The sequence below is a fragment of the Peromyscus maniculatus genome, chromosome 1, assembly GCF_049852395.1.
Source record: "Peromyscus maniculatus bairdii isolate BWxNUB_F1_BW_parent chromosome 1, HU_Pman_BW_mat_3.1, whole genome shotgun sequence".
NCBI classification, from domain to species: domain Eukaryota; kingdom Metazoa; phylum Chordata; class Mammalia; order Rodentia; family Cricetidae; genus Peromyscus; species Peromyscus maniculatus.
This window is the reverse complement of record NC_134852.1, coordinates 160368366-160396269: the sequence shown is the minus strand read 5'-3', so window position 1 is coordinate 160396269 and position 27904 is coordinate 160368366. Positions and strand designations below refer to the sequence as shown.

General features: G+C 41.7%; 1 protein-coding gene and 1 pseudogene across 2 annotated transcripts in view; both read left to right on the top strand.

The window, feature by feature from the left end:
• The window catches only part of LOC102917762 (solute carrier family 22 member 19-like), a 39694-nt gene extending 30149 nt beyond the window's left edge, over nt 1-9545 (top strand). For both annotated transcript variants that reach the window (XM_076558726.1, XM_006980758.4), the window contains 2 exons: nt 7976-8179; nt 9350-9545. In XM_076558726.1, the coding sequence (XP_076414841.1) occupies nt 7976-8179; nt 9350-9410 (265 nt within the window). In that variant the 3' untranslated portion in view covers nt 9411-9545. The remainder of the gene's footprint in view (nt 1-7975; nt 8180-9349) is intronic.
• Nucleotides 9546-19538: 9993 nt separating this feature from the next.
• On the top strand, nt 19539-26735 carry LOC143271166 (selenoprotein K pseudogene; annotated as a pseudogene).
• The last annotated feature ends 1169 nt before the right edge of the window (nt 26736-27904 follow it).

Genomic DNA, 27904 nt, shown 5'->3' with positions numbered 1-27904 from the left:
TGACAACAATATGCAAATGAGGGATAGCATTTTTCTTTCAGAGCTAGGTGATGTCATACATTCTAAGTCCATCCATTTTCCTACAAATTTTGTAATTTTGTTTTTCTGGAGAGCAGAGTAGTATTCCATTTTTATATGTATTTATACAGTACATTTTCATTACCCATTCAACTGTTCCAGAACAACTACTTTCATTCCAGTTCTTTCCTATCATAAATATGTCAGCAATATACATGAGGGTGCAGATATTTCTGTAACAGAATGTGGAGGTGCAAGGGTTTATGTTCAAAAGTGCAATTGCTAGGTCTTTTGGTAGTTATAGTCTGAACTTTTTGAGAAATCTCCAAACTGATTTTCACAATGGTTGTATTAATTTGCACCATACCGACAGTGAATTTATGATCCTTTCTCAGCACATTTTCTCAGGTATTTGTTGTCAGATGTCTTGGTGATAGTTATTCTGATCAAGGTGAGGTGATATCTCAAAGCAGTTTAAATTTGTCTTTCCTATACTGCTAGGGATAATGAACATCTTTTAAAATACTATTGGCCATTTGTGTTTCTTTCCTTTTAAAAGCTATCTATTCAGTATATTTGCTCATTTGTTAATCAACAGGTTTATTTATTTAGTGTTTAATTTCTGCAATTTGTATTTTCTGGATATTCCATCATTTTCTGAAGTGTAGCTGATAAAGCTTTTCTTCAAAGCTGCAGGCTGTCTCTTTACTCTGCTAATCATTCCTTTTGCTGTGCAGAAATTTTATTTTCACTTAGTCTCATCTGTTGGTAACAGGATTCAATTCTGTTCCATTGGTGTTCTATTGGTGTTTGGAAAGTTGGCTTGCCTAAGTATCTTAAATGTTCTCCCTTATGTTTGTTCTAGACATTTCAAATTTTAGGTTTAAAGTCAGAGGTGTTTATTCAATTTTGAAATGATTTTTGCACAAAGTGAAAGAATCAAGTTTTATTCTTCTGCTGGTAGTTGGCCAGCACCATTGGTTGAATGGGTTATCTTTTTTCCAGTGTTTATTTCTTCCTCCCTTGTAAAAAAATCACTTTGTTTTAGCAAAATTTTGACATTTTATTTCCATGTCCTCTATTCTTTTCCGCTGGTCTTCTGTGCCTGCTTTTATGTGATTCCCAGGCAATATTTTTCACTATAGCTCTATAGTGTAATTTAAGACTGAGTATTAGAATACGCCCAGCATTGTTCTTACTCTTAGGATGCCTTTCACTATTCACAGCCTCTGTGGATCCATATGAATTCGTGTATAGTTTTTTTCTAAACATGTGAAATATAACACAAATTTTGAGAGGTATTATATTTATTCTGTAAATTAATTTTAGTAGTATGGCCATTTCCACAATATCAATTCTGTTAATTCAGTATTGTGGGATGTCTTCCAATCATCTAGCTTCTTCTTTTATTTCCTTCATACATTTAACTTTCATTGTGGAGATCTTTCACCTCTTTGGTTAGATATATTCCTAAATCCTGTTTGGGGGAATTATTTTGAATAGGATATTTTTCCTAGTTTCTTTCACTGAGAGTAGACTGATGGTATAAATGAAGGCTACTGAGTTTTTATAATGATTTCTGTTCTGCAACATACTGTAAGCATTTAGTAGGTTAAAGAGTTTTCTGGTATAGTTAATAAGATCTTTTGTCAGGGTCTGTCAGAGTCCAACTCTGACCTGTCAAAGGGTTCTTGAGGTGAGAAGAGGGGAATGAGGGAGTATTACATAGAAAGACAGAGACACAGGATAGCTTCGGGCCAGCCATCTTGAGATTTATTCCAAAAGGCTTCTTATACAATGTCAAGGAGCAAGGTAAAAGACCTCCCCCTTTCAAGATCAAAGCACAACGTACAGCCAAGTGTAGACCCTTCAGAACACCTGGTAAACCACACCTGTGGCCAAATCATTTCATTATGCATCCCTTCTGGGTAAAGCAAGCTCAGATTCTCTGACACTGAGTAAGGTCTTACCAGGAAGCTTCTGTGGGCCTCGACAATCTTTTAAGTAAAGAATCATGTCATATGCGAATAGGGACAATTTGACTTCCTCCTTTACTGATGTTATCTGTTTTGTGTGTTTCTCGTGTCCTAATTGCTATAGCTAAAATTTCAAGCACTATATAAAATAAGAGAGAACAGTGTGTGCATTCTTGTCTCATTCTTGATTTTAGAAATTATTGCTCTCAGATTTTCTCCATGGAATTATTTAATGTAACCCTTATTATTTTGAGATATATTCCATGTAATCCCAAAGTTTTCAGAACTTTTATGATTTAAGCATAGTGAACTTGTCAAGTGTCTTTCTAGCATCATCCTCATTATACTCTCACCCATTGTCCTCTCCTCTTGACACCTCTCCATCTGGGATCCTTATTCCTTCAGGTTCCAGTCAATCAATAATGCAGAAATCCAGACTATCACCTAACAAATCCACTTGGTCACAATATGCATTCTTCTTCATGTATTCCTGAATTCAGTTTGTAAGTATTTTGTTCATATGTTTGCAAGATTTTTTTCATATGTTAATCAAAGAAATTGGTCTCCGAGAGACAGCTGGGACTGACCTACTCTGGTGATGGGATGGCCAAACACCCTAATAGTTGTGCCAGAAACCTTATCCAAGGACTGAGGGATCTGGATGCAGAGATCCACAGCTAGGCCCCGGGTGGAGCGCCAGAAGTCTAATTAGTGAGAAAGAGGAGGGTTTATATGAGCAAGAATTGTTGAAACCAAGGTTGGATAAAGCACAGGGACAAATAGCCAAACAAATGGAAACACATGAACTATGAACCAAGATCAGGCCCTCTGAATAGGTGAGACAGTTGACTGACTTGATCTGTTTGGGAGGCAACTAGACAGTGGGACCGAGTCCTGTGTTCATTGCATGAGTTAGCTGTTTGAAACCTGGGGCTTGTGGAGGGACGCTCAGTCTGGGAGGAGGGGACTGGACCTGCCTGGACTGAGTCTAACAGGTCGATCTCAGTCCTCAGGGGAGGCCTTGCTCTGGAGGAGGTGGGAATGGGGGGTGGACTGGGGGGAAGGGGAGGGGGCAGGAAGGAGGAGAACAAGGGAATCTGTGGCTGTTATGTAGAACTGAATAGTGTTGTAAAATAAAATAAAAAGAAAGAAATTGGTCTCTAGTTTTCTTATCTCTTCTTTCTTTTGTGGTGTTTTTGTGTGATTGTGGTATCATGATATTACTGTATTTATTGAATGGATTTGGTAATATTCCTTTATTTTCCATTTTATGGAACAAATTAAGAATGATGGGTCTAGTGTCTTCCTTGAAAGTTTAATGGAATTCAGCAGTGAATCCATCTGGTCCTAGGCTTTTCTTAGAGGAAAGACTTTTTTTTTTTTTTCTTTCTTTTTTTTTTTTGATTTTTTTTTTATTATTATTATTTTACAACACCATTCAGTTCAACATAATAGCCACAGATTCCCCTGTTCTCCCCCTCTCGCCCACCCCTCCCCCTAGCCCACCCCCCATTCCCACCTCCTCCAGATCAAGGTCTCCCCCGAGGACCGGGGTTGACCTGGTAGACTCAGTCCAGGCAGGTCCATTCCCCCCTCCCAGACCGAGCCAAGTGTCCCTGCATAAGTCCCAGGATTCAAACAGCCAACTCATAGAGGAAAGACTTTTAATAACAGCTCCAATATCATTGCCTGTGATCGATCTGTTTAAGTTTTCATATCTCAGGGGCTTAATTTTGATAGGTGATATTCATTTAGAAGTTCCTTCATCTCTTATGGATTGTCCACTTTTTCATAGTATAAGTTTTTGCAATCAGTTCTAATGATGTTCTGTATTTCACTGGAGTCAGTTGCAATGACACCCTTCTGAGCTCTGATCTTACTAATTTTCATCTTCTCCCTCTTTGTTTTCATCAGATTAGCTAAGTGTTTATCAATATTATTAACTTTTTGAAAGAACAAAGTCTTTGTTTGGCTTGTAAATTGTTCTTTTAATCTCAATTGCATTAATTTATTTCTTACTCTTTATTATGTCTTGCCATCTAGTGTGTTTAGAATTGGCTGCTTGTTGTTTTGAAGAGCCATGAGGTACATCATTGGGTTATTTAATTGATATGTCTAAGATTTTCATATGAAAGTTTGTTGCTATAAACTTTTCTCTTAGGACTTCTTGGCAGCTTCCCAGATGTTCTGATAGGATGTGTTATCATTTTCACTTGTCTCTAGGAAGTTTTTAATTTCATCTCTGATTTCTTGGATAACCAACTGTTCAGTCAAAAACATGTTGTTTAGTGTCCAAGTTTTTTTGTGGTTTCTGTAGTTTTTCTTATAGTTGATTTCTGATTTTTTTGAATTATTGTCTGATAGAAGACAAGGAATTGACTCAGTTTTTTACTTCTTAGATTTGACTTGTGTCCTATGATGTGACCAGTTTTGGAGAAGGTTCCATTTACTGCCGAAAAAAGGCATATTTCCTACATGTTGGATGGAATATTCTGTGTATATATATGTGTGTGTGTTAAGTTCATAGTATACATTAGCTCTAAAGTCTATATTTACACTTTGGAAGACCAAACTAAATTTGAGAATAGAGTATTAAAATCACTCACTATTATTGCATTGCATCAGAACCACTATGATATTTTACGTCTTTTTAATGTTCATTTTACGAAATTAGAAGCCCCAATATTTGATGCATAAAAGTTTACAATTATATATTATTTTGATTAATTGTTCCTCTTATCAATACATAGTGTCCATTTTTATCTCCTCTACGTAGCTTTGATTTGAAGTTTGGTTTCCATGATATAGCTACACCTGCTTGTTTACATTTGTTTGGCAGTTTGTTTTCCATCATTTGACAGTGAGTTTTTTAGTATTTGCTGGATGAGAGTGTTTCTTGGCCACAACACGTAATTGGTTCTTGTTTTTTTAATTCTCTCAATTAATCTGTGTCATTTTAGTGGTGAGTTCAAGCTAATTACACTTAAGTTTATTATGGAAATGGTTGATATTCCCTAACAATTTGTTAGGTGATAGTCTGGATTTCTGCATTATTGATTGACTGGAACTTGAAGGAATAAGGGTCCCAGATGGAGAGGTGTCAAGAGGAGAGGACAATGGGTGAGAGTATAATGAGGACAGAAAGCTGGAGTCAGGAGGTCTGCATTAGCTGATGACTCATGACAGCAAGTTGAATGAAAAGGTACAGCCTCCAAAATACTGTTTGCAGGGGGAAAAGGGACAGAGTCATCAGAAAGCTGACATATGATGGGATAAAGTGAACAAGAACCTAATCAAGCAATGTTGTGAAAAGAGATCACAAGATATGTCAGAGACCAATGACAAAGAAGCCTTGAGAATAATAAGACCCAGCTCCAGACAGGACCCTGCCAAGTCTGCCCCTAGACAAGGACACAGAATTAGCATTCCCTTTGTTCTTTCATCAAGGCAGTTAAGAAACGCTTGGATAGGCCTGGCTCCCAACAGTGGATATTTGTTTTCTTCCTCCAATATTGATTTTGAGGGTTTGATGAGTTGCTATGTTGGACATGATTGTTTCTTTCCCAAATGTACTTTATTCATCTGTGCTTTTTATTAAGTGTATGCATGCATGCATTCATTTGAAGAAAGCTGCCTCTCATCTTCCTCCCTGCAAATCATTAACTAAGAACTTTCTGCATTGCTCACTTGGTTGTCAGGAATCACTTTAATTTGTATTTGTCTTGAAATGTCCTCATTTCTCCATTGGCTTTGAAAGATAAATTTACTAGCTATGGTATTTTGTGCTCACATTTGTATATATTCAAAGCCTGGAATATTTCATCTGATGACTTGTATGGTTGCTGGCTAAAGTCTGGGATAATTCTGCACTGGGGCCTTTGTGTGTGAGTGGAGACCTTTCTCTTGCTGCTTTCTGGATTCCTTTGTTACATGTATTTCGACGTCCTGACTGTAATATATCATGGAGCATTTCTTCTCTTAGTTTGTCTGTTCGGAGTTCTATACACATCTTGAATTTGGATGTCTGCCTTCTGTGATATAGATGTGACCATCTTGTTAAATAAGAAACACAGCCAATGCAGAGATGAAAGTCCAAGAGGTCAGAGTAATAGCTAAGCACTAAAAACTTTACCTTCACTGACACTCCTGTCCTTCCCTCTGCCAAGAGACCTCCTTCCTGTGTCTCTGTCTTCTTATAGACTTTCTGTTTTGCTTTCTCATTGGTTGTAAACACAACCACATGACCTCCTCATCACTGCCCATCTATACAGACCTCCAGATCTTCTATGGTTGGTATTGAGATTAAAGGAGTGTGTCTTTATGCTGGTGGTATCCTTGAACACACAGAGATCTGCCTGTCATGCGATCAGGATTAAGGGCATGTGCTACCACCGTCAGACTTCTGCTATGTCTTGCTATTAGCTCTGATCCCCAGGCAACTTTATTTATTAATATACAAATAAAATCACATTTCAGTACAAATAAAATATCACCATATTTCCCCTTTTCTATTTTAATAAAAAAAGGAAAGTTGTAACTAATATAAGAAAAACTATATACAAAAGTACAATAACTATAAGCAATAAATACCTAAGGGGTTGGGGATTTAGCTCAGTGGTAGAGCGCTTGCCTAGCAAGCACAAGGCCCTGGTTTTGGTCCTCAGCTCTAGAAAAAAAAAAAAAGAGCAGCCCATGCAAAATCAGTTGATTAATTGGTGAGGTGAGATAGCTGTGGCTTGTTCTGCTTCTCTGATCTTCCAGCATTCACCCCAATAACTGACCTCAGGTTTGTTTTTATTAATAAGACCCTCTAAGATTCATGCTACACTATACATTGGGGAGTTTTCTGCTATAATTTACATAATGGACTGTCTATTCCATTACATTTTTCTTTTTCTTCTTCTATACCAGAAATTCTTGGGTTTGGGCCTCTTGGACATGTCTCAGAGCCTATTGGGATATGCTGTCTTTTGTGTCTCTTAAAGGAATGTCTACATGGCATTCAACTATGAGGACTGATGAATCATGATGATATTGAAGTTGTCATGGTTGTGTGCCTGAGGACCAAGGGTGGGCTGGATACTAAGCACCAAAGTGACCAGCTGGAATCAAATCTTGGCCTTTTAGATTCTATGAACCTGCTCGAGGCAAGATACCAAACTTAAGAAATGAAATCTGTCTACTATCAGAGGGATGTGGTTGGCACCACAGGCCAAAGTAAAATATAGGACTACAGAAATATAGACTCTTGGTCCTGGAGTGACCTTTAACACTGGAAACTTCAGAACTCTGCACCAATAATGACCTCAGAGATGACTAAAACCAAAGCTCCAGTTTCACAAGGGATGCTGGGAACACTGGAGACAACTCTACACTGAACTCTGAGAGCACTGGGCTGGAGATCAGGTTGCAGATTCCTCTGTGACCCTGCAAAAATGGGAAGCCTGAGTGCCCTGTGCTCTCTGGTCCTGTTGTAGCTGGAGGCCTGATCACCTGGTGATCTATTATCTCTCAGAAACTTAAGGTTGTTTACCCAGAGTTCAGTCTTCCTGAGAAACTGGAAACCTGGACACCTGCTCCTCTCTGGTCCTACAGAAACACCTAATCTCTTCTCCTTTAGTGATTTTTTTCTATCCCCTTCCTGTTGACATTCCTAGTTTCACACCCTATACCCATAACACACACACACACACACACACACACACACACACACACACACAATCACACAAAGTTCCATAAAAGCTAAAATGTAAGACCTGCATGTAAGAGAACACATATGGTATTTATCTTTCTGAGCACTTTATAAATGACTTTATTCTTTGACCTTGACAAAATTACTATCAAATAAAACAAATTTCCAAAGCAAGTAACAAAAATCTTAAGTAAAATTATTCTGCACATTGAATCATGGTTAATGTAATCACAAGTACATTGAGTTCCAGTTTGCTAGATTTTTTCTGAATTATGTTTTATTGTCCAAGGGCAAGAGCATTAGGAGTCACTGGTACTGCTGGTAGTATGGGGGCAGCCGTGGCTCCTGTTTTAATGACCCTCACGATGTACTCTGCCTCTTTACCCTGGATCATCTATGGAGTCATCTCCATCCTTGCTGGCTTTGTTCCTCTTCTCCTTCCTGAGACCAAGAATAAGCCTCTGCCTGACTCCATCCAAGATGTGGAAAATGAGTGAGTAACACCTCTACCTCCCACTTGAGGGGACTTGTATGTCAATGGTCTATGATGTGGAAAGCAAAATAGCATTCAGACCATCTCTCTTCCAAGGAATCAGACATTGAGACTTTTTCCCATGTGGTCATTGAGTTTGGCATAGGAGTCTATCCTGTATTGCTTCATAAGGTAGTTGCAAATGGGGTTGGATTTCTCTAGACACAAAGACCAGCTCTACTAGGGTGTACTAGGAGATTTATTAATAAATAGGCAAATTGATATCTCCTGCCCACTATGCCTTTATGTAAAACACGTAAAGCATATGTGTTAATGTGTTGAATGTGTAATGTGTGTGTGTGTGTGTATATATACACAGGGGACAGAGAAGGGCATTAGATGCTCAACTCCTACTTTTCCCATTCTGAGGATTCCATCAATGAACCAGGAGCTGGGATGGAGACCAAAGAGTACCACAATACTGCAATTAGAAGCATTTGTGTCCTTGCCCAGCTTTTTACATAAGTTCCTAGAATTTGAACTCAGGACCTGCTTCTTTTGAAGAAAATACTCAATGCACTGAGCTTACCCATTAAACCATGAAACAGATGTTCTTGCCTAAATTTCACAAGTATGCACAAATACAAATGGCATTTCATCCTTAAGAATCAGAATCATCTGTCAGCCCAGTGAGTGCTGGCAAGCTGTTTGAAACTGACAGTTTTTGGAGGCTTAGGGGTCTGCCATGATCACTCAGTAACTTAGAGGAAATAGAACCCGACAGAGGTGACAGTGAATTTTTGCTGTGAGATTCAGATCATCTTGGTTTCATTAAGTATGAAAAGTTCACAACAGAAAGAATGACAAGGTCAATAATGAGATTAAACAAAAAGAATGAGCAGGGTTTTTAAATGATGGTGTATTTCCTGTGCGATTTTTCCTTCAAACCTCCTTGGAGAATGCTATGACCACCAAGGTAGTAAGTAACAAACCTGACTCTTAGAGGTTACTAGGGAGGAGTTGGTTTTTATTTCCCCAGATACTTAAATCCTTTGGTAGAAATCTTAGACTTTACAAAAGATGATGGGTGAAGGATGAGATTGTTCTTATGAATTTGGGATATAACTTTATTCTGTGTGTCCTTTCAGGTTTGTTTACACATTGATGGTATTTGTTGTGTGTGTGTTCTAGGTGGAAAGGTTCAAGGCATACAAATGAGGAAGGTGCCATCATCAAAGTGACACCGTTTTAAGGAACTCTGAGAACTGGCCTCTGGTCAAATAGCAGGATAATGAAAAAAGTCACTCAGAATGTGCTGTCCCAGGAGCATTCCTAGCTATTAGCAATTTTTTTAATAAACACTGATGCAAATATGGATTGTATTTTATACCATTTTACTAAATTATTATACACGAAACACCTATAATTATTCACAATAAGAAATGTGGAGATGACACACAAGTGCCTGCCCTCGTCCCACAGATTGGGGCAGCAGATGCCACTACAATGAACAAATGTGTGATGGAGACGTGGGAAAGACAGAGTATGTGGTAGAGATGGGAGAGAAAGAGAAGTACAGCAGTTCATGTGCTGTGGATAGAGGTGGAGGTTCAAAGACTGTGAGGAACAGACAGATATGAGGAGCCTTTGCTGCCTTTTAAAGCCATGTTGATGTGCTGGGGCCCTGCTGTTACTGGTACCACACTGATTGAGTGGCCTGTGCTGCCACCTGTGGTCATGGTGATGTCCTGGTCCAGGCTGCTGCTGAGGGCCACATCTGGGTCCAAGGACTTACTGTAGCCTGAATCTGTGTTGATGTCCATGGCCTGAGTTACCACCAAAGGACATACATGGTCTGTCCTGCCACCTGAAGCCATAGTTACATCCAGAACCAGCAGCTACCGAGGGCCATGTTTGGGTCTGCAGCCCTACAGTTGCTGGGGTCTATGTTGAAAACTGAGGCCTGGGTTGCAACCAAGGGTCATTTGGATGACTGTGGTCTGTGCTGCCATGAGGATATCTGGGCCTGGGGTGCAAATGAGGGCCATGGGTCCATGGTCTCACTTTAGCCAGAGTCCGAGTTGATGTCCATAGCATGTATTACCACCGAAGGCTGAGTGGATATGCAGGAGTCCATGGTCTCTGCTGCCACCTGAAGCCATGCTTATCTGACGCCACCCTTCACTGGATACAAGACCCCTCACCAGCTGCAGTACTCAGGAGAGCTGGCCTCACCCCTTGCCTGGGCCATGTGGGATAGCTGGCCCTAATGGCATGAGCTTGGGAGAGCTATCCCCAACCCCTGTAGGCCCTGTTGTGACTTAGACTTGGAAGAGATGCCACCGATGGCTGGTGGGAGAACAGTCTTTAGAGTGGGAAAACTGCCCCACCCCTTCCCAGATGCAGCACTCAGGAGATCAGGCCCCACTCCTCACTGGGCAGCACTGTAGAACTGGACTTGGTGGTATAGGTACCAGTGAGCCAGCTCTGAGTGTGTGAACTCCAGAGAGCTGGTCTCATCCCTCACCTGGGCAGTGTGGAAAAGCTGACCTGGAAGGCATGAGGGCCAGTGAGCTGGCCACTTCATTTGCTAGCTGTAGCATGCTATAGAGCAAGCCCCTGAAGCATGAATATATTTTGTCTTATCAATAAAAACCAGGAGTCAAGTATCAGGGTAATAACCTGAAAGATCAGAGAAACAAAGGAGCAGCCACCAGAGACTTCTTACCTCCTCAGATCCTTTGACCAAATGGGGCCAAGATCCTGTCTTCACCCACCTTATATTCCTGTCTCGACCTCCCAATGTGCTGGGATTAAAGGACTGAACCTCCCATGTGCTGGGATTAAAGGCATATATGACCACCACCCGGCTCTATGGTTAACTAGTGGCTAGCTCAAGCCTCTGATCTCCAGGCAAGCTTTATTTGTCATAACACAAACAAAATACCATACAACAAGCCCCACACCTTACCTGGGCAGCACAGTACAGCTGGCCATGGTGGCATGGGCACGGGAGAGCCAGCCTGATGGTGTGAGAGTGGGAGATGTTGCCCTTCCTCTTGCTGGCTGTGGCACTCAGGTGAGCTGGTCCTGCCCCTCACTGGGCAATGCTGGAGAGGTGGCTCTCATTATGTAGGTGAGAGAAAGATAGCCCTGATAGCATGGGAGAGCTGGTCCCACCACATTATAGCTACCACAGGCAGGAGAGCTGGCCAGACTCCTCACCTGGGCAAAGTAGGAGAACTGGCCCTGGTGCTTGTGTGCAGGAGTGCAGATGGACTGACCAACTCAGCTACCATGCAGGTCCTGATCCAGGACATTAAGCTGGCACACTCTAACATTTCCCCCATCTAAGAACTGCTGGAGCATGTGAAGGAACCATCCCAGGATCTCCATGACACAGGGCAACAACAGGATATCTGAGAGGAATCCTCATAAGAATACAATATTGATAGTGTAGTAGAAGCCAGAGGCCTCAAACCAGTCCAATGAGTCATTGCAATGACCATTTGCAAGTAAAACAACTTGGGCAACAGGGTATATTATGTGACACACTGAGACACACGGCAGCTTCCAGAGTGTTTTTTATTTGTCTGTCTGTCTGTCTGTCTGTTTTTTGGGAGATGCAAGAGTGGAAGGCAGATACGGAGGGATGGGGAGTTGAGTGAAATTGGGGTGCATGATGTGAAATTCACAAAGAATCAATAAAAAATTGAAAAGAAAGAATTGTGAAGAAAGTAACAATATATAAACAAAATTCTGACATTTTTATAGTCAGAGACAATGGCCAAGTTTCTGGATAGTATAGGGTGGCCATCTTCCCTTAGCTCTGATTCAGTACCTCAGACAGATCGTCATGGCCGGCCATTCACTGGTGTCTAGTCCAGGCCATTATCTGCAGTACCTAAGGCCTGTGTGAAGTGGTGCACAACAGCAGAAGGACTTCTGGAGGAAGCTACTTATTTCCAGTGGGCAGTAAGGTGTGTGGGGAAGGAGCATGAGGAGGGACAGGGAGTAATGAAGAAGAAGAGAAGAGGAAGAGGAAAATGACAAGAATATAAAAGTGGAATGAAGCCAAGAACCGAACACTCCTTTCAAAGGTGAGCCCCAGTAAGCTTCTGTCTCCAAATACACCTCTGTGGTGGTTTGAAAGAAAATGGCCCCAAAAGGAGTGGCACTGTTAGGAGGTGTGGCTTTGTTGGAGAGAGGAAATATTGTTGGAAGAAGTGTGTCACTGTGGAGGCACACTTTGAGGTCTCCAATATGCTGTAGCTACTCCCAATGTCACAGACCACTTCCTGATGCCTGAAACATGTAGGGCTCTCAGCTCCTTCTCCAGCACCAAGTCCCACCATGACGATAATGTACTAAAGCTCTGAATTGTAAGTGAGCCACCCAGTTAAATGTTTTCCTTTGTAAGAATTGTCATGGTCATGGTGTCTATTCATAGCAATAGAAACCCTAAGACAGAGTTTGATATGAGGGACTGGGGTATTGCTCTGATAGGCCTGACCATTCTTTGGTTTGGAGGAATTTGGACTTTGGTACTTTGGGTTAGGAAAGCAGTGAAATGCTTTAAGCACTGCTCAATGGCCCACACTACTAGGAGTATGGAAGACAGTAGTACTGAGAATGATTTAAACTGTCAGGGGTCTGGCTCAAGATGTTTCAGAGGAGAGGAATTTTAGTATTTTCCCTAGAAATCATTCTTGTGATAGTTTGATGAAGAATGTGGCTGCTTTTTGCCTTTAGTCTGAAGAATCTGCCTGAGGCTAAAGTGAAGATTTTTTTTTTATTAATTCTGTTGGCAGAAGAAATCTCAAAACAGTCTAGCCTAGACTTTGTTGTGGGATTATTAGTGGTAACTCTAACAAAGATATATAATGAAAAGTAGCAAACTGAGCAAATAAAATATAAAATTTATATGTTAAGAAAAGAGGCTCCGGGACTGGAATAGAGATAATCCTGTGCTCAAGGAGATAAATGGATTAAGAGGTAAAATAAAGGAAGTGGTAACCTCAGGGCTAGATCTCACCCAGCAGATTTCCAACTTGTGAAAAGGAATTAAAGAAAAGCTTAGAGCCAGGTAAGGTAGTGCATGTCTTTAATGCCAGCACAGGGAAGGGGGAGGCCAGTAGTCTCTCCCTTCCCTGTTGAGTTAGAGGCCAGCCTGGTCTAGAGATCCAGTTTCAGGACTGCCACCCTTAGGCAGTGAAGGACAGAAAGCTACTAAAGATGTAATTGAACAAGAGGGGCATGTTCCAGCCATAGTAAGAAGCAGAACTTGGCAGCTTTCACCACATGGTTTAGGCTTTAGAGTTAAGGATAAAAGAAACAGGTTATAGAATTTGCCCCTCAGATTAAGGAAAACTGGTGAGGCCAGGCATGTGTCAAGGGTGACTCTGAATGGAGGACTAGAGAGGCCATTGCATGAAGCTGTGGAGTTGAAGCCTGGCTTGCCTTGGAGAACTCAGGATGGTAGAGATGCAGAGTTGTAGGATACTTGCTAAGGAGAGCTGCTAATGGGAAGTGGGGCCAGCCCAAGAGAAAGAAGTATGTTGCAGTCCACAAAGATGGAAGGAGTTGGAGAACTGAAGAACATTTTGAAATCAGACATGGAGATACAGAACATAGAGGTTGCCCAACTGGTTTTCTGTCTTGCTTTGTTCCAGTATTTTTTTCACTATACTGTCTTCCTTCCATTTTGGAATGGTAATGTATATCCTTTTTCCATTTTAAGTTAAAAGTATGTGAACATTTTTCTATTTTGATTTTACATGGGATTACAGTTAAGAAATTATAGCAATCTCAGAAGAGATTTTGAACTTTATACTTCTGAATAAGTTTGAGACTGTTATAGACTATGGGAACTGTGGTAGTTTAAATGGAGTTGGCCACCATAATCTTGTAGGCTGTGGCACTATTAGGAGATATGACTTTGTTGGAGTGGGAATGGCCCTAGGGAGGAAGTGTGCCACTGTGGGGTGGGATTTGAGGTTTCCTATGTTCAAGATGCTGCCAGTGTCTTAGTCAACTTCCAGTTGCCTGCAAGATGTAGGACTCTCAGCTACTCCTCCAAGACCACAACTGCCTACTTGCCGCCATGCTCTGCCATGATGCTAATGGACTGATCCTCTGAAACTGAAATTGAGACACCACAATTAAATGTTTTCTTTGTAAGAGTTGCCATGGTTATGGTGTCTCTTCATAGCAATAGAAACTATAACTAAAACAAACCTCAACTTACAAAGTTATCAGTACCTTTACAAAAGTACTAACACCAAGGACCAATTCTTCTACAGAAGAAATTATGAGATCCTTATCTAAACTGTAACAAACCAATAGATTAGGTTTAAAAACATGGATCTTCCACAGTTTACAGAAGGACAAATTGGTGTATTAAGAATAATGAACAACATTTTTTAAACACCTTGAAGAAAATTCAAATTTACCTAAAATTGATAATGCTGTTAGTCTGTTTTATTTTGTATTGAAAAATAATGTAAAAGAGTTATGCTGTGAAAGGACAACAATTCTCCCACTAGACACCAGAAACTAACAAATAAAAAGCCCAGAGCCAGAAATGGGTTCTTTTGGAATTTTGAGACAGTGAGGTTCCATAGACCCCCAAACATTACAGGCTGATGCCATGCTCTTGCCAGTAAGATCCTATTTCTGAAGAGACCACATGCTTGAGTCATAGAACATGTCAAAGTGAAGCAAATTGATTGGCCTGGAAGTTTCATCCCTACTGGCTAGCATTCAAAGGACTGGAATGTGCCTTGCAAGCTATCAGAAGAGAAAGGTAATCATCAATTTTACCCAGTTGTAAACCCTGCAAGCTAAAAGAATGGCTGGCCTAGACATGCTAACTGGTGCGATCATGGCAGAAACATCGGAGGAGTAACTACGTACTTTGTGATTTGATTGAAGGTCACAGAGATGCAGAATCTGGTACCTGGAAGACAACAACTCAGTCAGTCAGTGGCACCCAGATGTGTGATCTGGTGTAGTTGATGCACAAAAGTTGCCCAAGGGCCACAAGGAGAATAATTCTTGAGTCTGGCAAGATCCACCACCCACTCAGATCCTGTGTTCCAACTTGGGAATGGGCCTGGTCCTCTGCCTCCTGGGGGTAGATGGGTTGGGGATCTAGCTGTGGAAAAGCAAGGATCAAGACAGAAATGGGATCCACAGGCATCTTTGCTGCTTGTTGGACATCCTGATCTGCCCTCCGATTTCTTTGCCTTTGTGTTGGCTGTTTAATGTCTGGTCCAATAGATGACTGCTGCCTCCTTGGGAAGCCAGGCCACTTCAAGGAGAGATAGAACCTCCTCTGTTTTTAACACTTTTTCCTTCAACAATTAATGAGCTCTCTCCTTATAAATCATGGCATGGACATGAAGGGTAGCAAAGACATAGATGCTGTCTGTGTGTTTACTCACTTGTCCTTTCCCCAGTGTAGAGCTTGAGTGAGAACAATCAGTGCAGCCTTTTGGGCTGAGTGCCCTGTGGCAAGGCTGGTGCCCATTTGGTGATCCATTGGTAGTTACTGCTGCCCCTGCTCTCCTGAATCTATTGATGACCAGACTGATTCCATGGGTAAAATGATCAGCCTCTCCCTCACACAAGGAAGTTCCCCAGAGATCTAGGCAAATGGCCTGAGAAATTTCCAGCAAGTCCTTACAGTCATGGAAAGGAACATCAGAGTTGTCAACAGGCATCAATGTCATAGGGTTGAGATTCTCTACAGCAGTAAAATTTGGATCAGGCTGCTCAAATAAAAGACTCTTATACTGAGTGATGTGTACACTCCAGTCATTGTCCCCTCATAAGAGAGTTTCCACAGTATGGGGCCCCATTAGAGTGAGATTCTAGTCTAAGGTGAACATTTCTGCTTCCCTTACTAGTACAGTGGTTGAAGCTATGACATGCAAACAGGATGATCAACTGGAGGCCACTGGATCCAGACACTTAGACAGATATGTTATGGGCCTCTGTCAAGTCCCAGGGTCTGAGTTAAAACACCCTTTGCAGTCACCGAGTTCTGTGAACAAAAATGTAGAATGATTTAATGACATCTGGTGGGGCCAACGTTGGGGCCGAGGATAGAGACTACTTTAGCTCTTGAAAAGCTTGTTCCTCGGTTTCAATCCATTTCAAAGGCAGGTCTCATGTAGAGGCAGAAAAAGTAGCTATTTCAACAAACCCATGAATACAAAGTCTGTAATATCCTGAAGCCTCACTGATCCAGAAATTCACATACCTGCTTCTTGTATTGAAGAGTGGGGATCCAAAAAATGGTTTCCTTCTGAGCAGCACTGAGAGTTCTCCTGCCAGTTCTCCCACCTTGAGCAAGCTTGTATCCCAGATAGGAGACTCTGTCTAACAGAAATGAGCCTTTCCATGGAGACACCATATCCCAATATCTGCAGCAACTGGAGTAAGTCCTTAGTATCTTTCGAGCAGGTGGCTGTGTCGATTGCTGCCAGTAAAAGTTCATACTTTTACCGGGGCAGAGTTGAGTCAGGATGGGACACTCTGAATCCTCTTAAATCTTTTTGTGGTGCTTCCCCAAAGAGCATGGGGAAATTTAGGAACCCTTGGGGTAGTGTGTCCAAGGTAGATGATTAGCATCATTGGACATTGGATCAGTCCATTCAATGACAAATATAGGCTGGCTTACTGGAAGCAAGGGAGTAAGAAAGAAAGGGTACTTAAAGTCTAGGACCATACAGATCTGGTGGGAGGAGACTGAGAAAAGTGTACAGGTTTGGAATAGTTGGGCAAATTATATCACCCCACTTATTTATCTCCCAGTGATCTGGGACTAGAAGGTAATCTGAGGTCTCTAGTTTACGGACAGGCAAAAAAAGATGTATTCCAAGCCAACTGGCTTGGGGTAAAGATGTTAGCTTCCAAGCAGACTCTCAATATGGGAAGCAATTCCAAGTCTAGCCTTTTGGTTCATGGGATATTGTTAGACCCTTACCTGTTTAGCTGTAGCCAAGAGACTTACCTCAGCTACGGGGTAGTGTGTTGCCAAGCCCAGAGGATTTTCCTTAGCCAATACACTAAGAAATTGTTGCAAGTCCTGAATCAGGGCCCCTGGGTCTGAATTTGTTTCTGCTATGGAATCTGGAAGAACTAAGACATATTGTACAGACCTCCAGAGAGGCAGTTAACCTAAGCTGGTAAGCAAATGCAAAGAAAATTTAGCTTTCTGAGGAGTAAAGATGATGGTGGTGCCTAATTTTTGTAGAAGACCTCTGCCCAGAAGGGGGAAAGGCAATTTGAGACCTCCACAAAGGAGTAAGTCTCCTATTTCTGTTCCAGGTATGTTTAATGGTACTCATGACTCCCTCTACTGGCTACTTTTTATTTGTAACTAGCCCCATTAGAGACTTGTGTGAATGTCCAAGGGTAATTGAGTGATAAAAATCAAATTTAATACCTTAGCTTTTTCTGGAGCCAGTGGGTTGAAAGAGCTATACATTCAGGAAGCTTCTTGGAATGGCTTAAGAGATTGCCCAGGAGAGTCCTCTGGACCCTAGAGATTCTCTGTGGTCTTAAATTAGTGGGTTTTGAGCTGCACCCTGATTTCCAGTCCTGTGGTACTAGTGAAAAGTATCCAGGGCCTGAAAACAAGCATATGTACTAGGGTCCCGATAAGGATACTTGGTTAGCAAAACTGTCTCAAAGTTGAGTGGCTTTTCAGCCTCTGTCTTAGTTCAGGTTTTTATTGCTATGAAGAGATGCCATGACCATGGCAAATGTATAAAGAAAACATTTATTCAGGATACTTGCTTAGGGTTTCAGAGGTTCAGTTCATTATCATCGTGATGCGGAGCATAGTCATGTACAGGCAGACAGTGCTGGAGCTGAGAGTGTTACAGCCTGCAGGCAACAGGAGGTCAACTGACTGTCACACTGAGGGAAGCTTGAGAAAAAGACCTCAAAGCCCACCCCCACAGTGACACACTTCCTCCAACAAGGCCACACTTCCTAATAGTGCCAATCCCTTTGGGGGCCATTTTCTTTCAAACCATACATTCCACTCCCTGGACCCCAAAGGCTTATAGCATTTATATCATAATGCAAAAATGCATTCAGTCCAACTTCAAAAGTCCCCATAGTCTATAACAGTCTCAAACTCATTTCAAAGTCCAAATGAGACTCGTGGCAATCTCTTAACTGTAATCACCTGTAAAAATCAAAATCAAAAAGCAGATTACATGCTTCCAACATATAATGGCACAGGATATACATTACTGTTCAAAAACACAGGGAAGGGAGCACAATGGAAATGCTAGACCAAAGCAAGACCGAAAATCAGCTAGGCAAACACCAAACTCTACATCTCTATGTCTGATGTCAAAATACTCTCCACATCTCCAATTCCATTCAGCTTTGTTGACTGCAACACACTTCTTTCTCTTGGGCTGCTTTCACTTCCTGTTGGCAGTTCTGCTGGGAAGGCATCCCAGGACTCTGGCAGCTCTAACTTCTTGGGTTCTCCAAGGTAATCCAGGCTTCAACTTCACAGCTTCACACAATGGCCTCTCTACTAGGCCTCCATTCAGGGACACACTTGACACAGGCCTGGACTTAATGGCTTTATTCCATAACTCTTTTCTTTTTATCCTTAACTCTAAAGCCAGAACCATGTAGTTGAAGCTGCCAAGTTCTGCTGCTTACTGGGGCTGGACCATGGCCCCTGCATTCAATTACATCTTCACCAGCTTCCTTTCTTTCACTGTTGAAGCTTGGTTGTCCTGAAACTTGTTTTGTACACCAGGCTGGCCTCAAACTCAGAGATCTGCCAGCCTCTGCCTTTCGCAAATCTGGTATTAAAGATGTGCCCCACCACACACAGCTCTAAGTTTTTCTTCAGTTCCTTTTCACCAGTTGGAAATTTAGCTGGGTGGGATCATGCCCTGAGGTCACCACTCCCTTTATCCCGTGTCTTAATCAATTTACCTTCTTGAACACAGGATTTAGCTGCATTCCACTTTCTGGTGCCCTTTTTCTCAAGTATTTTTTCTTGCTCCTTTTCGTTATCTATCTTCATTAGAGTCACCACTAATATCCACAAGACAGAGTCTATACTAGGCTGTTTTGAGATTTCTTCTGCCAATGGAATTCATCAAAAACTCACTTTAGCTTCAGGCAGACTCTTCAGACAAGGGCAAAATGCAGCCACATTCTTCACCAAACTGTTACAAGAATGAACTCTAGGCAACATACTAAAATCCTTCTATGAAACCTCTTGAGTCAGCTCCTGACATTTCAAATCATTATCAGCACCATCCTCTTCCATGCTCCTACTAGTATGGCCCATTAAGCAGTGCTTAAAGCATTCCACTGCTTTCCTAACCCAATGTACCGAAGTCCATATTACTCCAAACAAAAGAATGGCCAGGCCTATTACAGCAGTACCCCAGTTCCTGGTACCAACCTCTGTCTTGGTTAGGGTTTTTACTGCTGTAAAGAGACACCACGACCACAGCAACTCTTATAAAGAAAATATTTAATTGGGATGGCTTGCTTACAGTTTCAGGGGTTCAAACCATTATCATCATGATGGGAAGCATGACAGTATGCAGGAAGACGTGGTGCTAGAGCTGAGAGTGCTACATCTTACAGGCAACAGGAGGTCGACTGACTGTCACACTGAGTAAAGCTTGAGAAAGAGACCTCTAAGCCCACCTCCACAGTGACACACTTCCTCCAACAAAGGCCACACCTTCTAAGAGTGCCACTCCCTTTTGGGACCATTTTCTTTCAAACAACAACAGCATCTGTATCAGTGGCTAGAGAAATAAAGGCCTTCATTGCCTCTGCCCTGTAGCTAGAGTTTTCCTGCCTGGCCCACAGTCAGGACAAATCTTTGTCACCCGCCAGTCCCACAGCCACTCAGACCCAACCAAGTAAACACAGAGACTTATATTGCTTACAAATTGTATGGCCATGGCAGGCTTCTTGCTAGCTGTTCTTATAGCTTAAATTAATCCATTTCCATAAATCTATACCTTGCCATGTGGCTCGTGGCTTACCGGTATCTTTTCATGCTGCTTGTCATGGTGGCAGCTGGCAGTGACTCCTTCTGCCTTCCTGTTCTTTTATTTCTCCTCTCTGTTAGTCCCACCTATACTTCCTGCCTAGCCACTGGCCAATCAGTATTTTATTTATTGACCAATCAGAGCAACACATTTGCCATATAGAACATCCCACAGCACTGCCCCAATATGTTTCTTTTCTCTTTAAGTAAACAGAGGCAGAAGGAGTTACTGGCAGTCATCCCAGGTCAGGCCATGGATGCAGAGGACAGATGCCAGGAGGACAGTTATGGCTTTGAATTTGTCAGAAAATAGGGGGAATGATTTTCAGTCATATAGCTCTGAAGTAGAAAATGTGATACAGACTTGAAAATGGTAGAATCCTTCCCCTAAGTCTATGCCTGCCCCTCTTCCAGGAGACAGCAGAAAGACAGGGTCCAGGTCTGACTGAGTCCAGAACATTGTAGGCATTCAAACAAGACCAAAAGCAGCCAAGGAAGTGTGGATGGGGTAAGGAAATGAGATGTCTCCAACAGATGGGATTGTCATGGTTACGTAGGAGAGGGGGAGGAAATAAGTGGTATAGATCCAGGACAGGAAGTGGGGGAGTAGGGATAGAGGTAAAGGACAGAAGTAGATAGAGTAGGGTGGGAAAGGATGGAGGAGTCTGGGGTTGGAGAGAGAGGAGGAAAAGGAGGTTGGCATGAGATTGAGAGATGTGAATGTGGTTTTAGGGAAGGGTAAGAGAACTTGTCAGATGGTCCTAGGCATCTGAAGGTGGCAGAAAAGGTGGCAAGAGATGAGTGACAGGGAGTTCTTTAGAAACCCAAACAGTAGAATAATCCCTAATAGTACAAATCTTAAGCCTAGGTGATAAGATTTGAACAAGTTTCAACAATTGATCAATATAAAGGAACTGATCAGAGTGCACTGGGTTCCCTGAGACCTTTACCCAGACTGACTTTGAAATAGCTGGGTCTAAAGATCTGGTAAATGGCCATCATGTTTAAGGAGAGCCAGTCAATCTCACAAAAAGTGTACAGTTTTTCCTTTGAGAGCAAACCCCCATAGTCTTGTCTAAACCCTTGGGAGAAAAAATTTAATAACATAATTCTTTATTGATTCTTTGGGAATTTCACATCATGCACCCCAATCCTGCTCACCTCACAGTCCCTCCATATCTGCCATTCACCTTGCAGCATCCCCGCATAAAGGAAACCCCAAAAAAGTTAATTAAAAATAAACAAAAAACACCTCACTCCTCCATCTTCCCACCTCTCCAACACCTCTTCATTCATCCTGGTGGCATTGGGAGCTAGGGTGTGTCACACAGTGTGGTGGTTTGAAAGAAAAATGGCCCCCAAAGGGAGTGGCACTATTAGGAGTGTGGTCTTGTTGGGAGGAACTGTGTCACTGTGGAGGCAGGCTTTGAAGTCTCATATATGCTCAAGATACCTCCCAGTGTCTCAGTCCACTTCCTGTTGCCTACATATCAGGATGGAGCAGCTACTCCAGCATCATGCCTGCCTGCATGCCACCATGTCACACCATGATGATAATGGACGAAACCTCTGAAAATGTAAACTCTCCCCAAATTAAATGTATTCCTTTATAAGAATTGCTTTGGTCGTGGTGTCTCACAGCAATAGAAACCCTAACTGAGACACACAGTACACCCTTTTGTCCAATCAGCCCTATCCACAAATGTTCATTGCAATGAGTCATTGGTCTAGTTCAAGGCCTCTGGCCTCTGGCACACCATCATCACTGGACCCTCACCGAAACTCATCTTGGATATCCTTCTGTTGCCCCAAGTCATGGAAATCCTGTGACTATGGTTCTGCAGGACCAGTCCCTTCACATGCTCCAGCAGATCATAGATGGGGTAGATGCTAGGGTGCCCCAATCCAAGGCCCAGGAGTGGGCCTGGGTGGTAGCTGAGCTTTTCAGTCTGGGATGCTAGGACCACCCCTCAGGTAAGGAGCAGTGTAGTGGTATTTGCTCTGCCCATGACCTTGGGCTATACGGCCCAAAGAGGCAGTGCTTCCTGCCTTTGTATGTGACCTCTTATAAGGAGTTGGAGAAGGGTCACGTGCTCTTCTCCCTGCTCCTGCCTGCAAGGTAGATTCACCCCCCTCCCCCTTCAGATCAGAGGACAACTTCATCTGTCTACTCCATTCTTTAATCATGAGTGTATTCCCTCAATTTATATCTTAATATATTCTATTACCTGTTTAATAGACTCACATGGATTGGTCATAGTAAGTGGCACCCACATGACAAAAAGACCCCACACTCTCTGCAGCTCCTGCCCCAAGCCTCTGCAGCAGCAGTGACAGGTTGGCTCAGAGGCTTGTGTGCTTGCTGCAGGTCAGCCTCACTAGCACCCCTGAGCCACTCAGTCTCAAACATGTGGATCTGAGCCCCACCCAATCTACTGGGGCTACCTGTGTGACCAAACACTAACAAACACGGGTAGCCACTGGTGTTTCTCTGCCCTGCAGAGCGTGTACAGCCAAAACTCCCCAGGAATGACCTGGCTCCTGCTCAGGTGACCAGCTGCATATAGCAGCCCTGCAGGGAGCCTGTAGACCAGGCAGCTCAAGTGGCGTGTGAGTCAGTCACTTTCTGGCCAGGCAATTCACAAGGCAGTGGTTCTTGTAACCACTACCAGAAGCACGTGCATTCTTGGGCAGATAGAGCACCAGAGAAAGGTGCCCGCACTAGGGACCTTTCTAGTTCCATGCTTGTAGTGGCCAGATCAGGTCAGACCCCCCCAAACACACCTGGTTAGAGACTACCAGCAGTCTATTCCTTTACTTTTAAAACTGCTCTGTGTAACTGCTGCCAACTCCATCTTTTGAAACTCCCGCTGCCACCACCAATTTGTGTGCCACCGCTGCCGTTTTGTGCACAGCCGCAGCGGAGCACATGCACACAGCCGGTCCCCCAGAGTGTCTACAGGTGTCCCAGGCAGCGCTTCTAATTGTTCAGTGTATTGCCTCATCTGTTGTGATCCTGGTAGCTCTGCCCAGTACTCACGGGTAGGGGTTACCTGGGTTAGTGTTTCATTCACAGTGCACATTCAGAGAGCTGCGTCAGCTCACACTAGACCTGTTTTGGTGCTACACTTGGGACATCCACTGGCCAAGCAACAATACTGCATCCAAAAATCATTGAACAAACCAGCCATTCACTCAACCTGGTCAATGACATCTGGACACAAAAGATTAAAAGGATAATCTTCTGAGGATTTATCTGAGGTAAATTATCTGATAATTTTACACTTTAAACTGATTAATAAAATAGAAAAGTAATAACATTTTCTTTACAAATTTTGAATACTTCTCAAAAAATGGCAAAAATATTACATCCAGGAATTTAAATTTTTTTTGCTTGTATGATTAATGAATTTCTACAGGACATATACGACCTTACTGGAATGTATATAATATTCACTGTTATCAGACTGTGATTGCTCCAAACCACACAGGAGGCACAAAAAAAGTCTTCAGGGAACCATGCCCACAACTAACAGCAACTTTGAAATCTTCAAAAGGTGACGGGATCCCACAATGATGATTCCACGTGGACTATGGTAAAGCCATTAACACCACGGAAAGATTGACTTTGGACTACAAACTGCTCAGGACAGTTGAGATGGCTAGCTGAGATGATCCAGATTCACAGATAACTCAAGCAAGGACTTGAGACAAGCCCTACATTTTCCCATTATGCAGAGACTAGACAACAAATGATACAGCTACCTCTCCCAGAACTTGACCATTATCCCAAAAATTTTCTTTTCAGGATTCCCTAAAGATGTCTTTGCCCCCAGAAAGCAGGAAGTAATTTTAAGAAAACAATGCCTACATTCCCAAGAGGTGGGGTGATGGTTTGTGGTTGTTTAATGAGTTATGGATATTGTCATTGTTTATGCTAGTTGGTTACAAGTTGTTAATTGTTGGTGGCCAGGAAAAAAGCTGAACAAGGAGATTAGATTCAGAGTTTTTGTTTGAAAAAAAAGAAAAAAGAGAATATAGATATGAGGTAGATCATTAAATCTACTAGAAAAAAAAGATGAAGAAATAATAGAATAAATGGGTAGATCATTGAGTCTACTCTAAAAAGAAAAGGGGGAGATATAAAAATGACAAATGGTAGATTATTGTATGATAAGATTAAAAAGGTCAATTATTGAATCTACTTTTAAAAAGGAACTACTTGCTTTAAATAGGATAAGTAATGAAAATTTTTTTGTCTGAGATTATCAAATGTTACTGGACTTGACATTGTTAATATATATAATGGAGTTTTTTGTCTGAATCTGCCAAATGTTAATGGACTAGACATTGTTAATGTAATTCTTGACTGTATATCTTGTATATACTTATTGGATATAGTTTTTCTTGCATTAATTATAAGCTTTTTAATTTTAGACAAAAAGGGGGAATGTGGTGATATTATGCTCCCCAATATATCATGTACCCTAATAAATTTATCTGGGGTCATAGAACAGAACAGCCACTAGACAGACATAGAGGCCAGAAAATGGTGGCACTCACATCTTTAATCCTAGACTTCTGGAGGCAGAGATCCATCTGGATCTCTGTGAGTTCAAAGCCACACTGGAAATAGCCAGGCATGGTGACTCACACCTTTAATCCCAGGAAGTAGTGGCAGAAAGCAAAAATGTATATAAGGCATGAAAACCAGGAACTAGGTTGGTTAAGCTTTTAGGCTTTTGAGCAGCAGTTCAGCTGAGATTCATTCTGGATGAGGACTCAGAGGCTTCCAGTCTGAGGAAACAGGATCAGCTGAGGAATTGGCAAGGTGAGGTAGCTGTGGCTTGTTCTGCTTCTCTGATCTTTCAGCATTCACCCCAATACCTGGCTCCAGGTTTGTTTCTATTAATAAGACCTTTTAAGATTCATGCTACATATTGATAATAAATATGAATACGTAATGGATAAAACAATAACTTTCCAAGGAACTGTTAACACTATTGAGATAATTTATAAGGAGGAAAGATTATTAATAATTGATAAAATAAAGTCTATGGATCATATGTTTCAGAAGAATATAAAAAGTTGTGTGAGTCCATGAAATCTCTAGACCTTTACAACAGAGGAGGTTCAAATGCTGCAACAGACTGTAGTTGATCAATTGCAAGCTCTGGAAGAATCAGTAAGTAAGTATGACAAAGAAACTAATAACCAGAAGGGCAAGACTATACAAATCATAACTTCACCAGATGGTTATACAATGTCTTATCCTGACACCATCCATGAGAAGCCAGCAGATGATACACATCCTGAGCCAATGTAGAATATATTTTACAACCTATTCATATGAGAGAGTTAAAAACCATTAAGGAAGCAGTGGTCACTCAACATATGTAAAACAGATGTTAAATATGTGGTCTTCCACAAATAAAATTATATCAGATGACCAAAATCAGTTAATCTCAGCTGTTCTAGAATATAGCCAGCAGTTACAATGGAAAAGCTGGTTGAGAGAGAAAGCTAGAAGCCTGGAACAGCAGGGTAAGGTCAGAGGTTTTGAGATCTCCCAAGATCAAATTATAGGTATGGATGTTTTGCTGATAGAAATGTACAAACTACTTTTGATGAGCATATAATATCCCTATGTCATACAGCAGCTTTAAATGCTTGGGGGGAAATTCTAGAACCAGGGAAAGCAACTGAGCTATATACAAAAATTTTTAAAGGACCACAAGAGCCTTTTACTGATTTTATACAGAGGCTAACCACAGCTGTAAACAAAGCAGTGTCAGACCCACAATTAAGACAAGTATTAACTCGCCAGTCGTCTGGAAGCGGGCGGCCAGAGGGAAGATAGTTTACATCTCAAATGGACAAGTATTGGACAGCCAGAATCAGTCCCCATGGAGATTGTCTTTTATAACAGATTTCTTCTGGGGAATAGCAGAATTTGTGGGTTTTTTTTTTTCAAAACTCTGCTTCAGCAAGATGTGAAAAAAAGAAGAGGCTATGGGAGCTCATCTGATTCCAGATATGATGATGGAAGAGGGCCACCAGGAAACAGGAAACCCTCCACGAAGAAGAATGGGTCGAATCAGTCATCTTCAAGGCCCCAGCCCTCCTCCAATGGCTGGCGGATGAGGAAGGTAAACATCTGCTCTGCGGAGCAGACAACTAGACATGCACATGTGTAGAAGGAAACCATCAAGAAGAGGTGAAGAGCAGCTTACACAGGACAAGATGGTGTATGTCTAAACAAGGACTGCTCTGTGTCCTCACAGATAAATGAGGTCATGCTGGGAATTCCCTCTGTAGGATCTGGCCTGACTGACATGCAGTTAGATAAATGGACATGTTTGTCCCCTTATCTTTTTTTGTATAGTTTACCAAAGTATTAATATAGTTTTAATAAGTGAATATTTCTAGGTTGTAAAACTTGATTCTTCATCTTTATATGATTAAACCCCAAGTCTCTGATCTGGAAGAAATAAAGGATATGTATTTAGTTCTGGTTTTTTGTTTGTTTGGTTTTGGATTTTGGATTTTCAGAACAGTGTTTCTTTGTGTGTTGCTGGTCATCCTGGAACTTGCTCTATAGACCAGGCTGGCCTTGAACTCAGAGATCTGCCTGCCTCTGCCTACCAAGTGTTGGGATTAAAGGTGTGTGCCACCACCACCTGGCTCCAATGTATTTATCCCTGTTAATGTTGCCTTTTTTTCAACTTCTGAAATACTGCTCATTGTTATCTTGCTCTCATTTATAAATAAACCACAATATAATTTTTTAAAAAAAGACAAGTATTAACTCAATCTTTGGCTTTTGATAATGCTGATACAGAATGGAAAAGAATACTTATACCTTTAAAGGTCAAGTCAGCACCTTTGGAGGAATGGATTTAATATACAAATGGTGTTAAGTCTCTTAACTATGGTAATAAGGCTTGGATAGGAGAGGCAATTTCCAGAGGAGGAAGGAGGCCTCACGCTATCAAATGTTTTAACTATGGTACACCATGTCATATGAGAAGAAACTGTACACAGGGTGTTCCTAGAAGTAATACTCCTTCTAGAAATAACCCAAATGGGAGACCCTGACCTTCTGGATTATGCAGAAGATGTGGCAAAGGCTGATATTGGACCAATGAATTTATATCAACAATAGATATACAAGGCAACCCTTTACCAGTGAGAAACACCTTGGGGGGCCTCTCACAGGCCCCCAAATTGAACATGGTCCAAACATCTCCAGCCATTGTGGAGGAAATTCCTCCAGGACAATTAAATAACCCAATATCTCATGTAAAAAATTATACTGCAGTGGATGATAGAACAGCTCTGATAGATGGATCAAAATGCCAAAAAACACCATAAAATGAATATGTTGGCAGACTTCCATAAATGAACAAAGACTAAAGCTTAGAGTACAAATTAATGGTGTTGTTCTGGAGGGCCTGGTATACACAGGTGCAGACATGACTATAATTACATCAAAATCATGGCATCTGAATTGGACTCTTCAAAGGGTAAATATCCAATTTCTAGGGATTGGAACCCTATCTCAGGTGAAAACAAAGTTAGAGATGGGTTGAATGCATAGGGCCAGAAGGACAGAGAGGAAGGCTGAAGCCATATGTGGCAAATGTAGCAGTGACTCTTTGGGGCCAAGATCTGTTAAAGCAGTG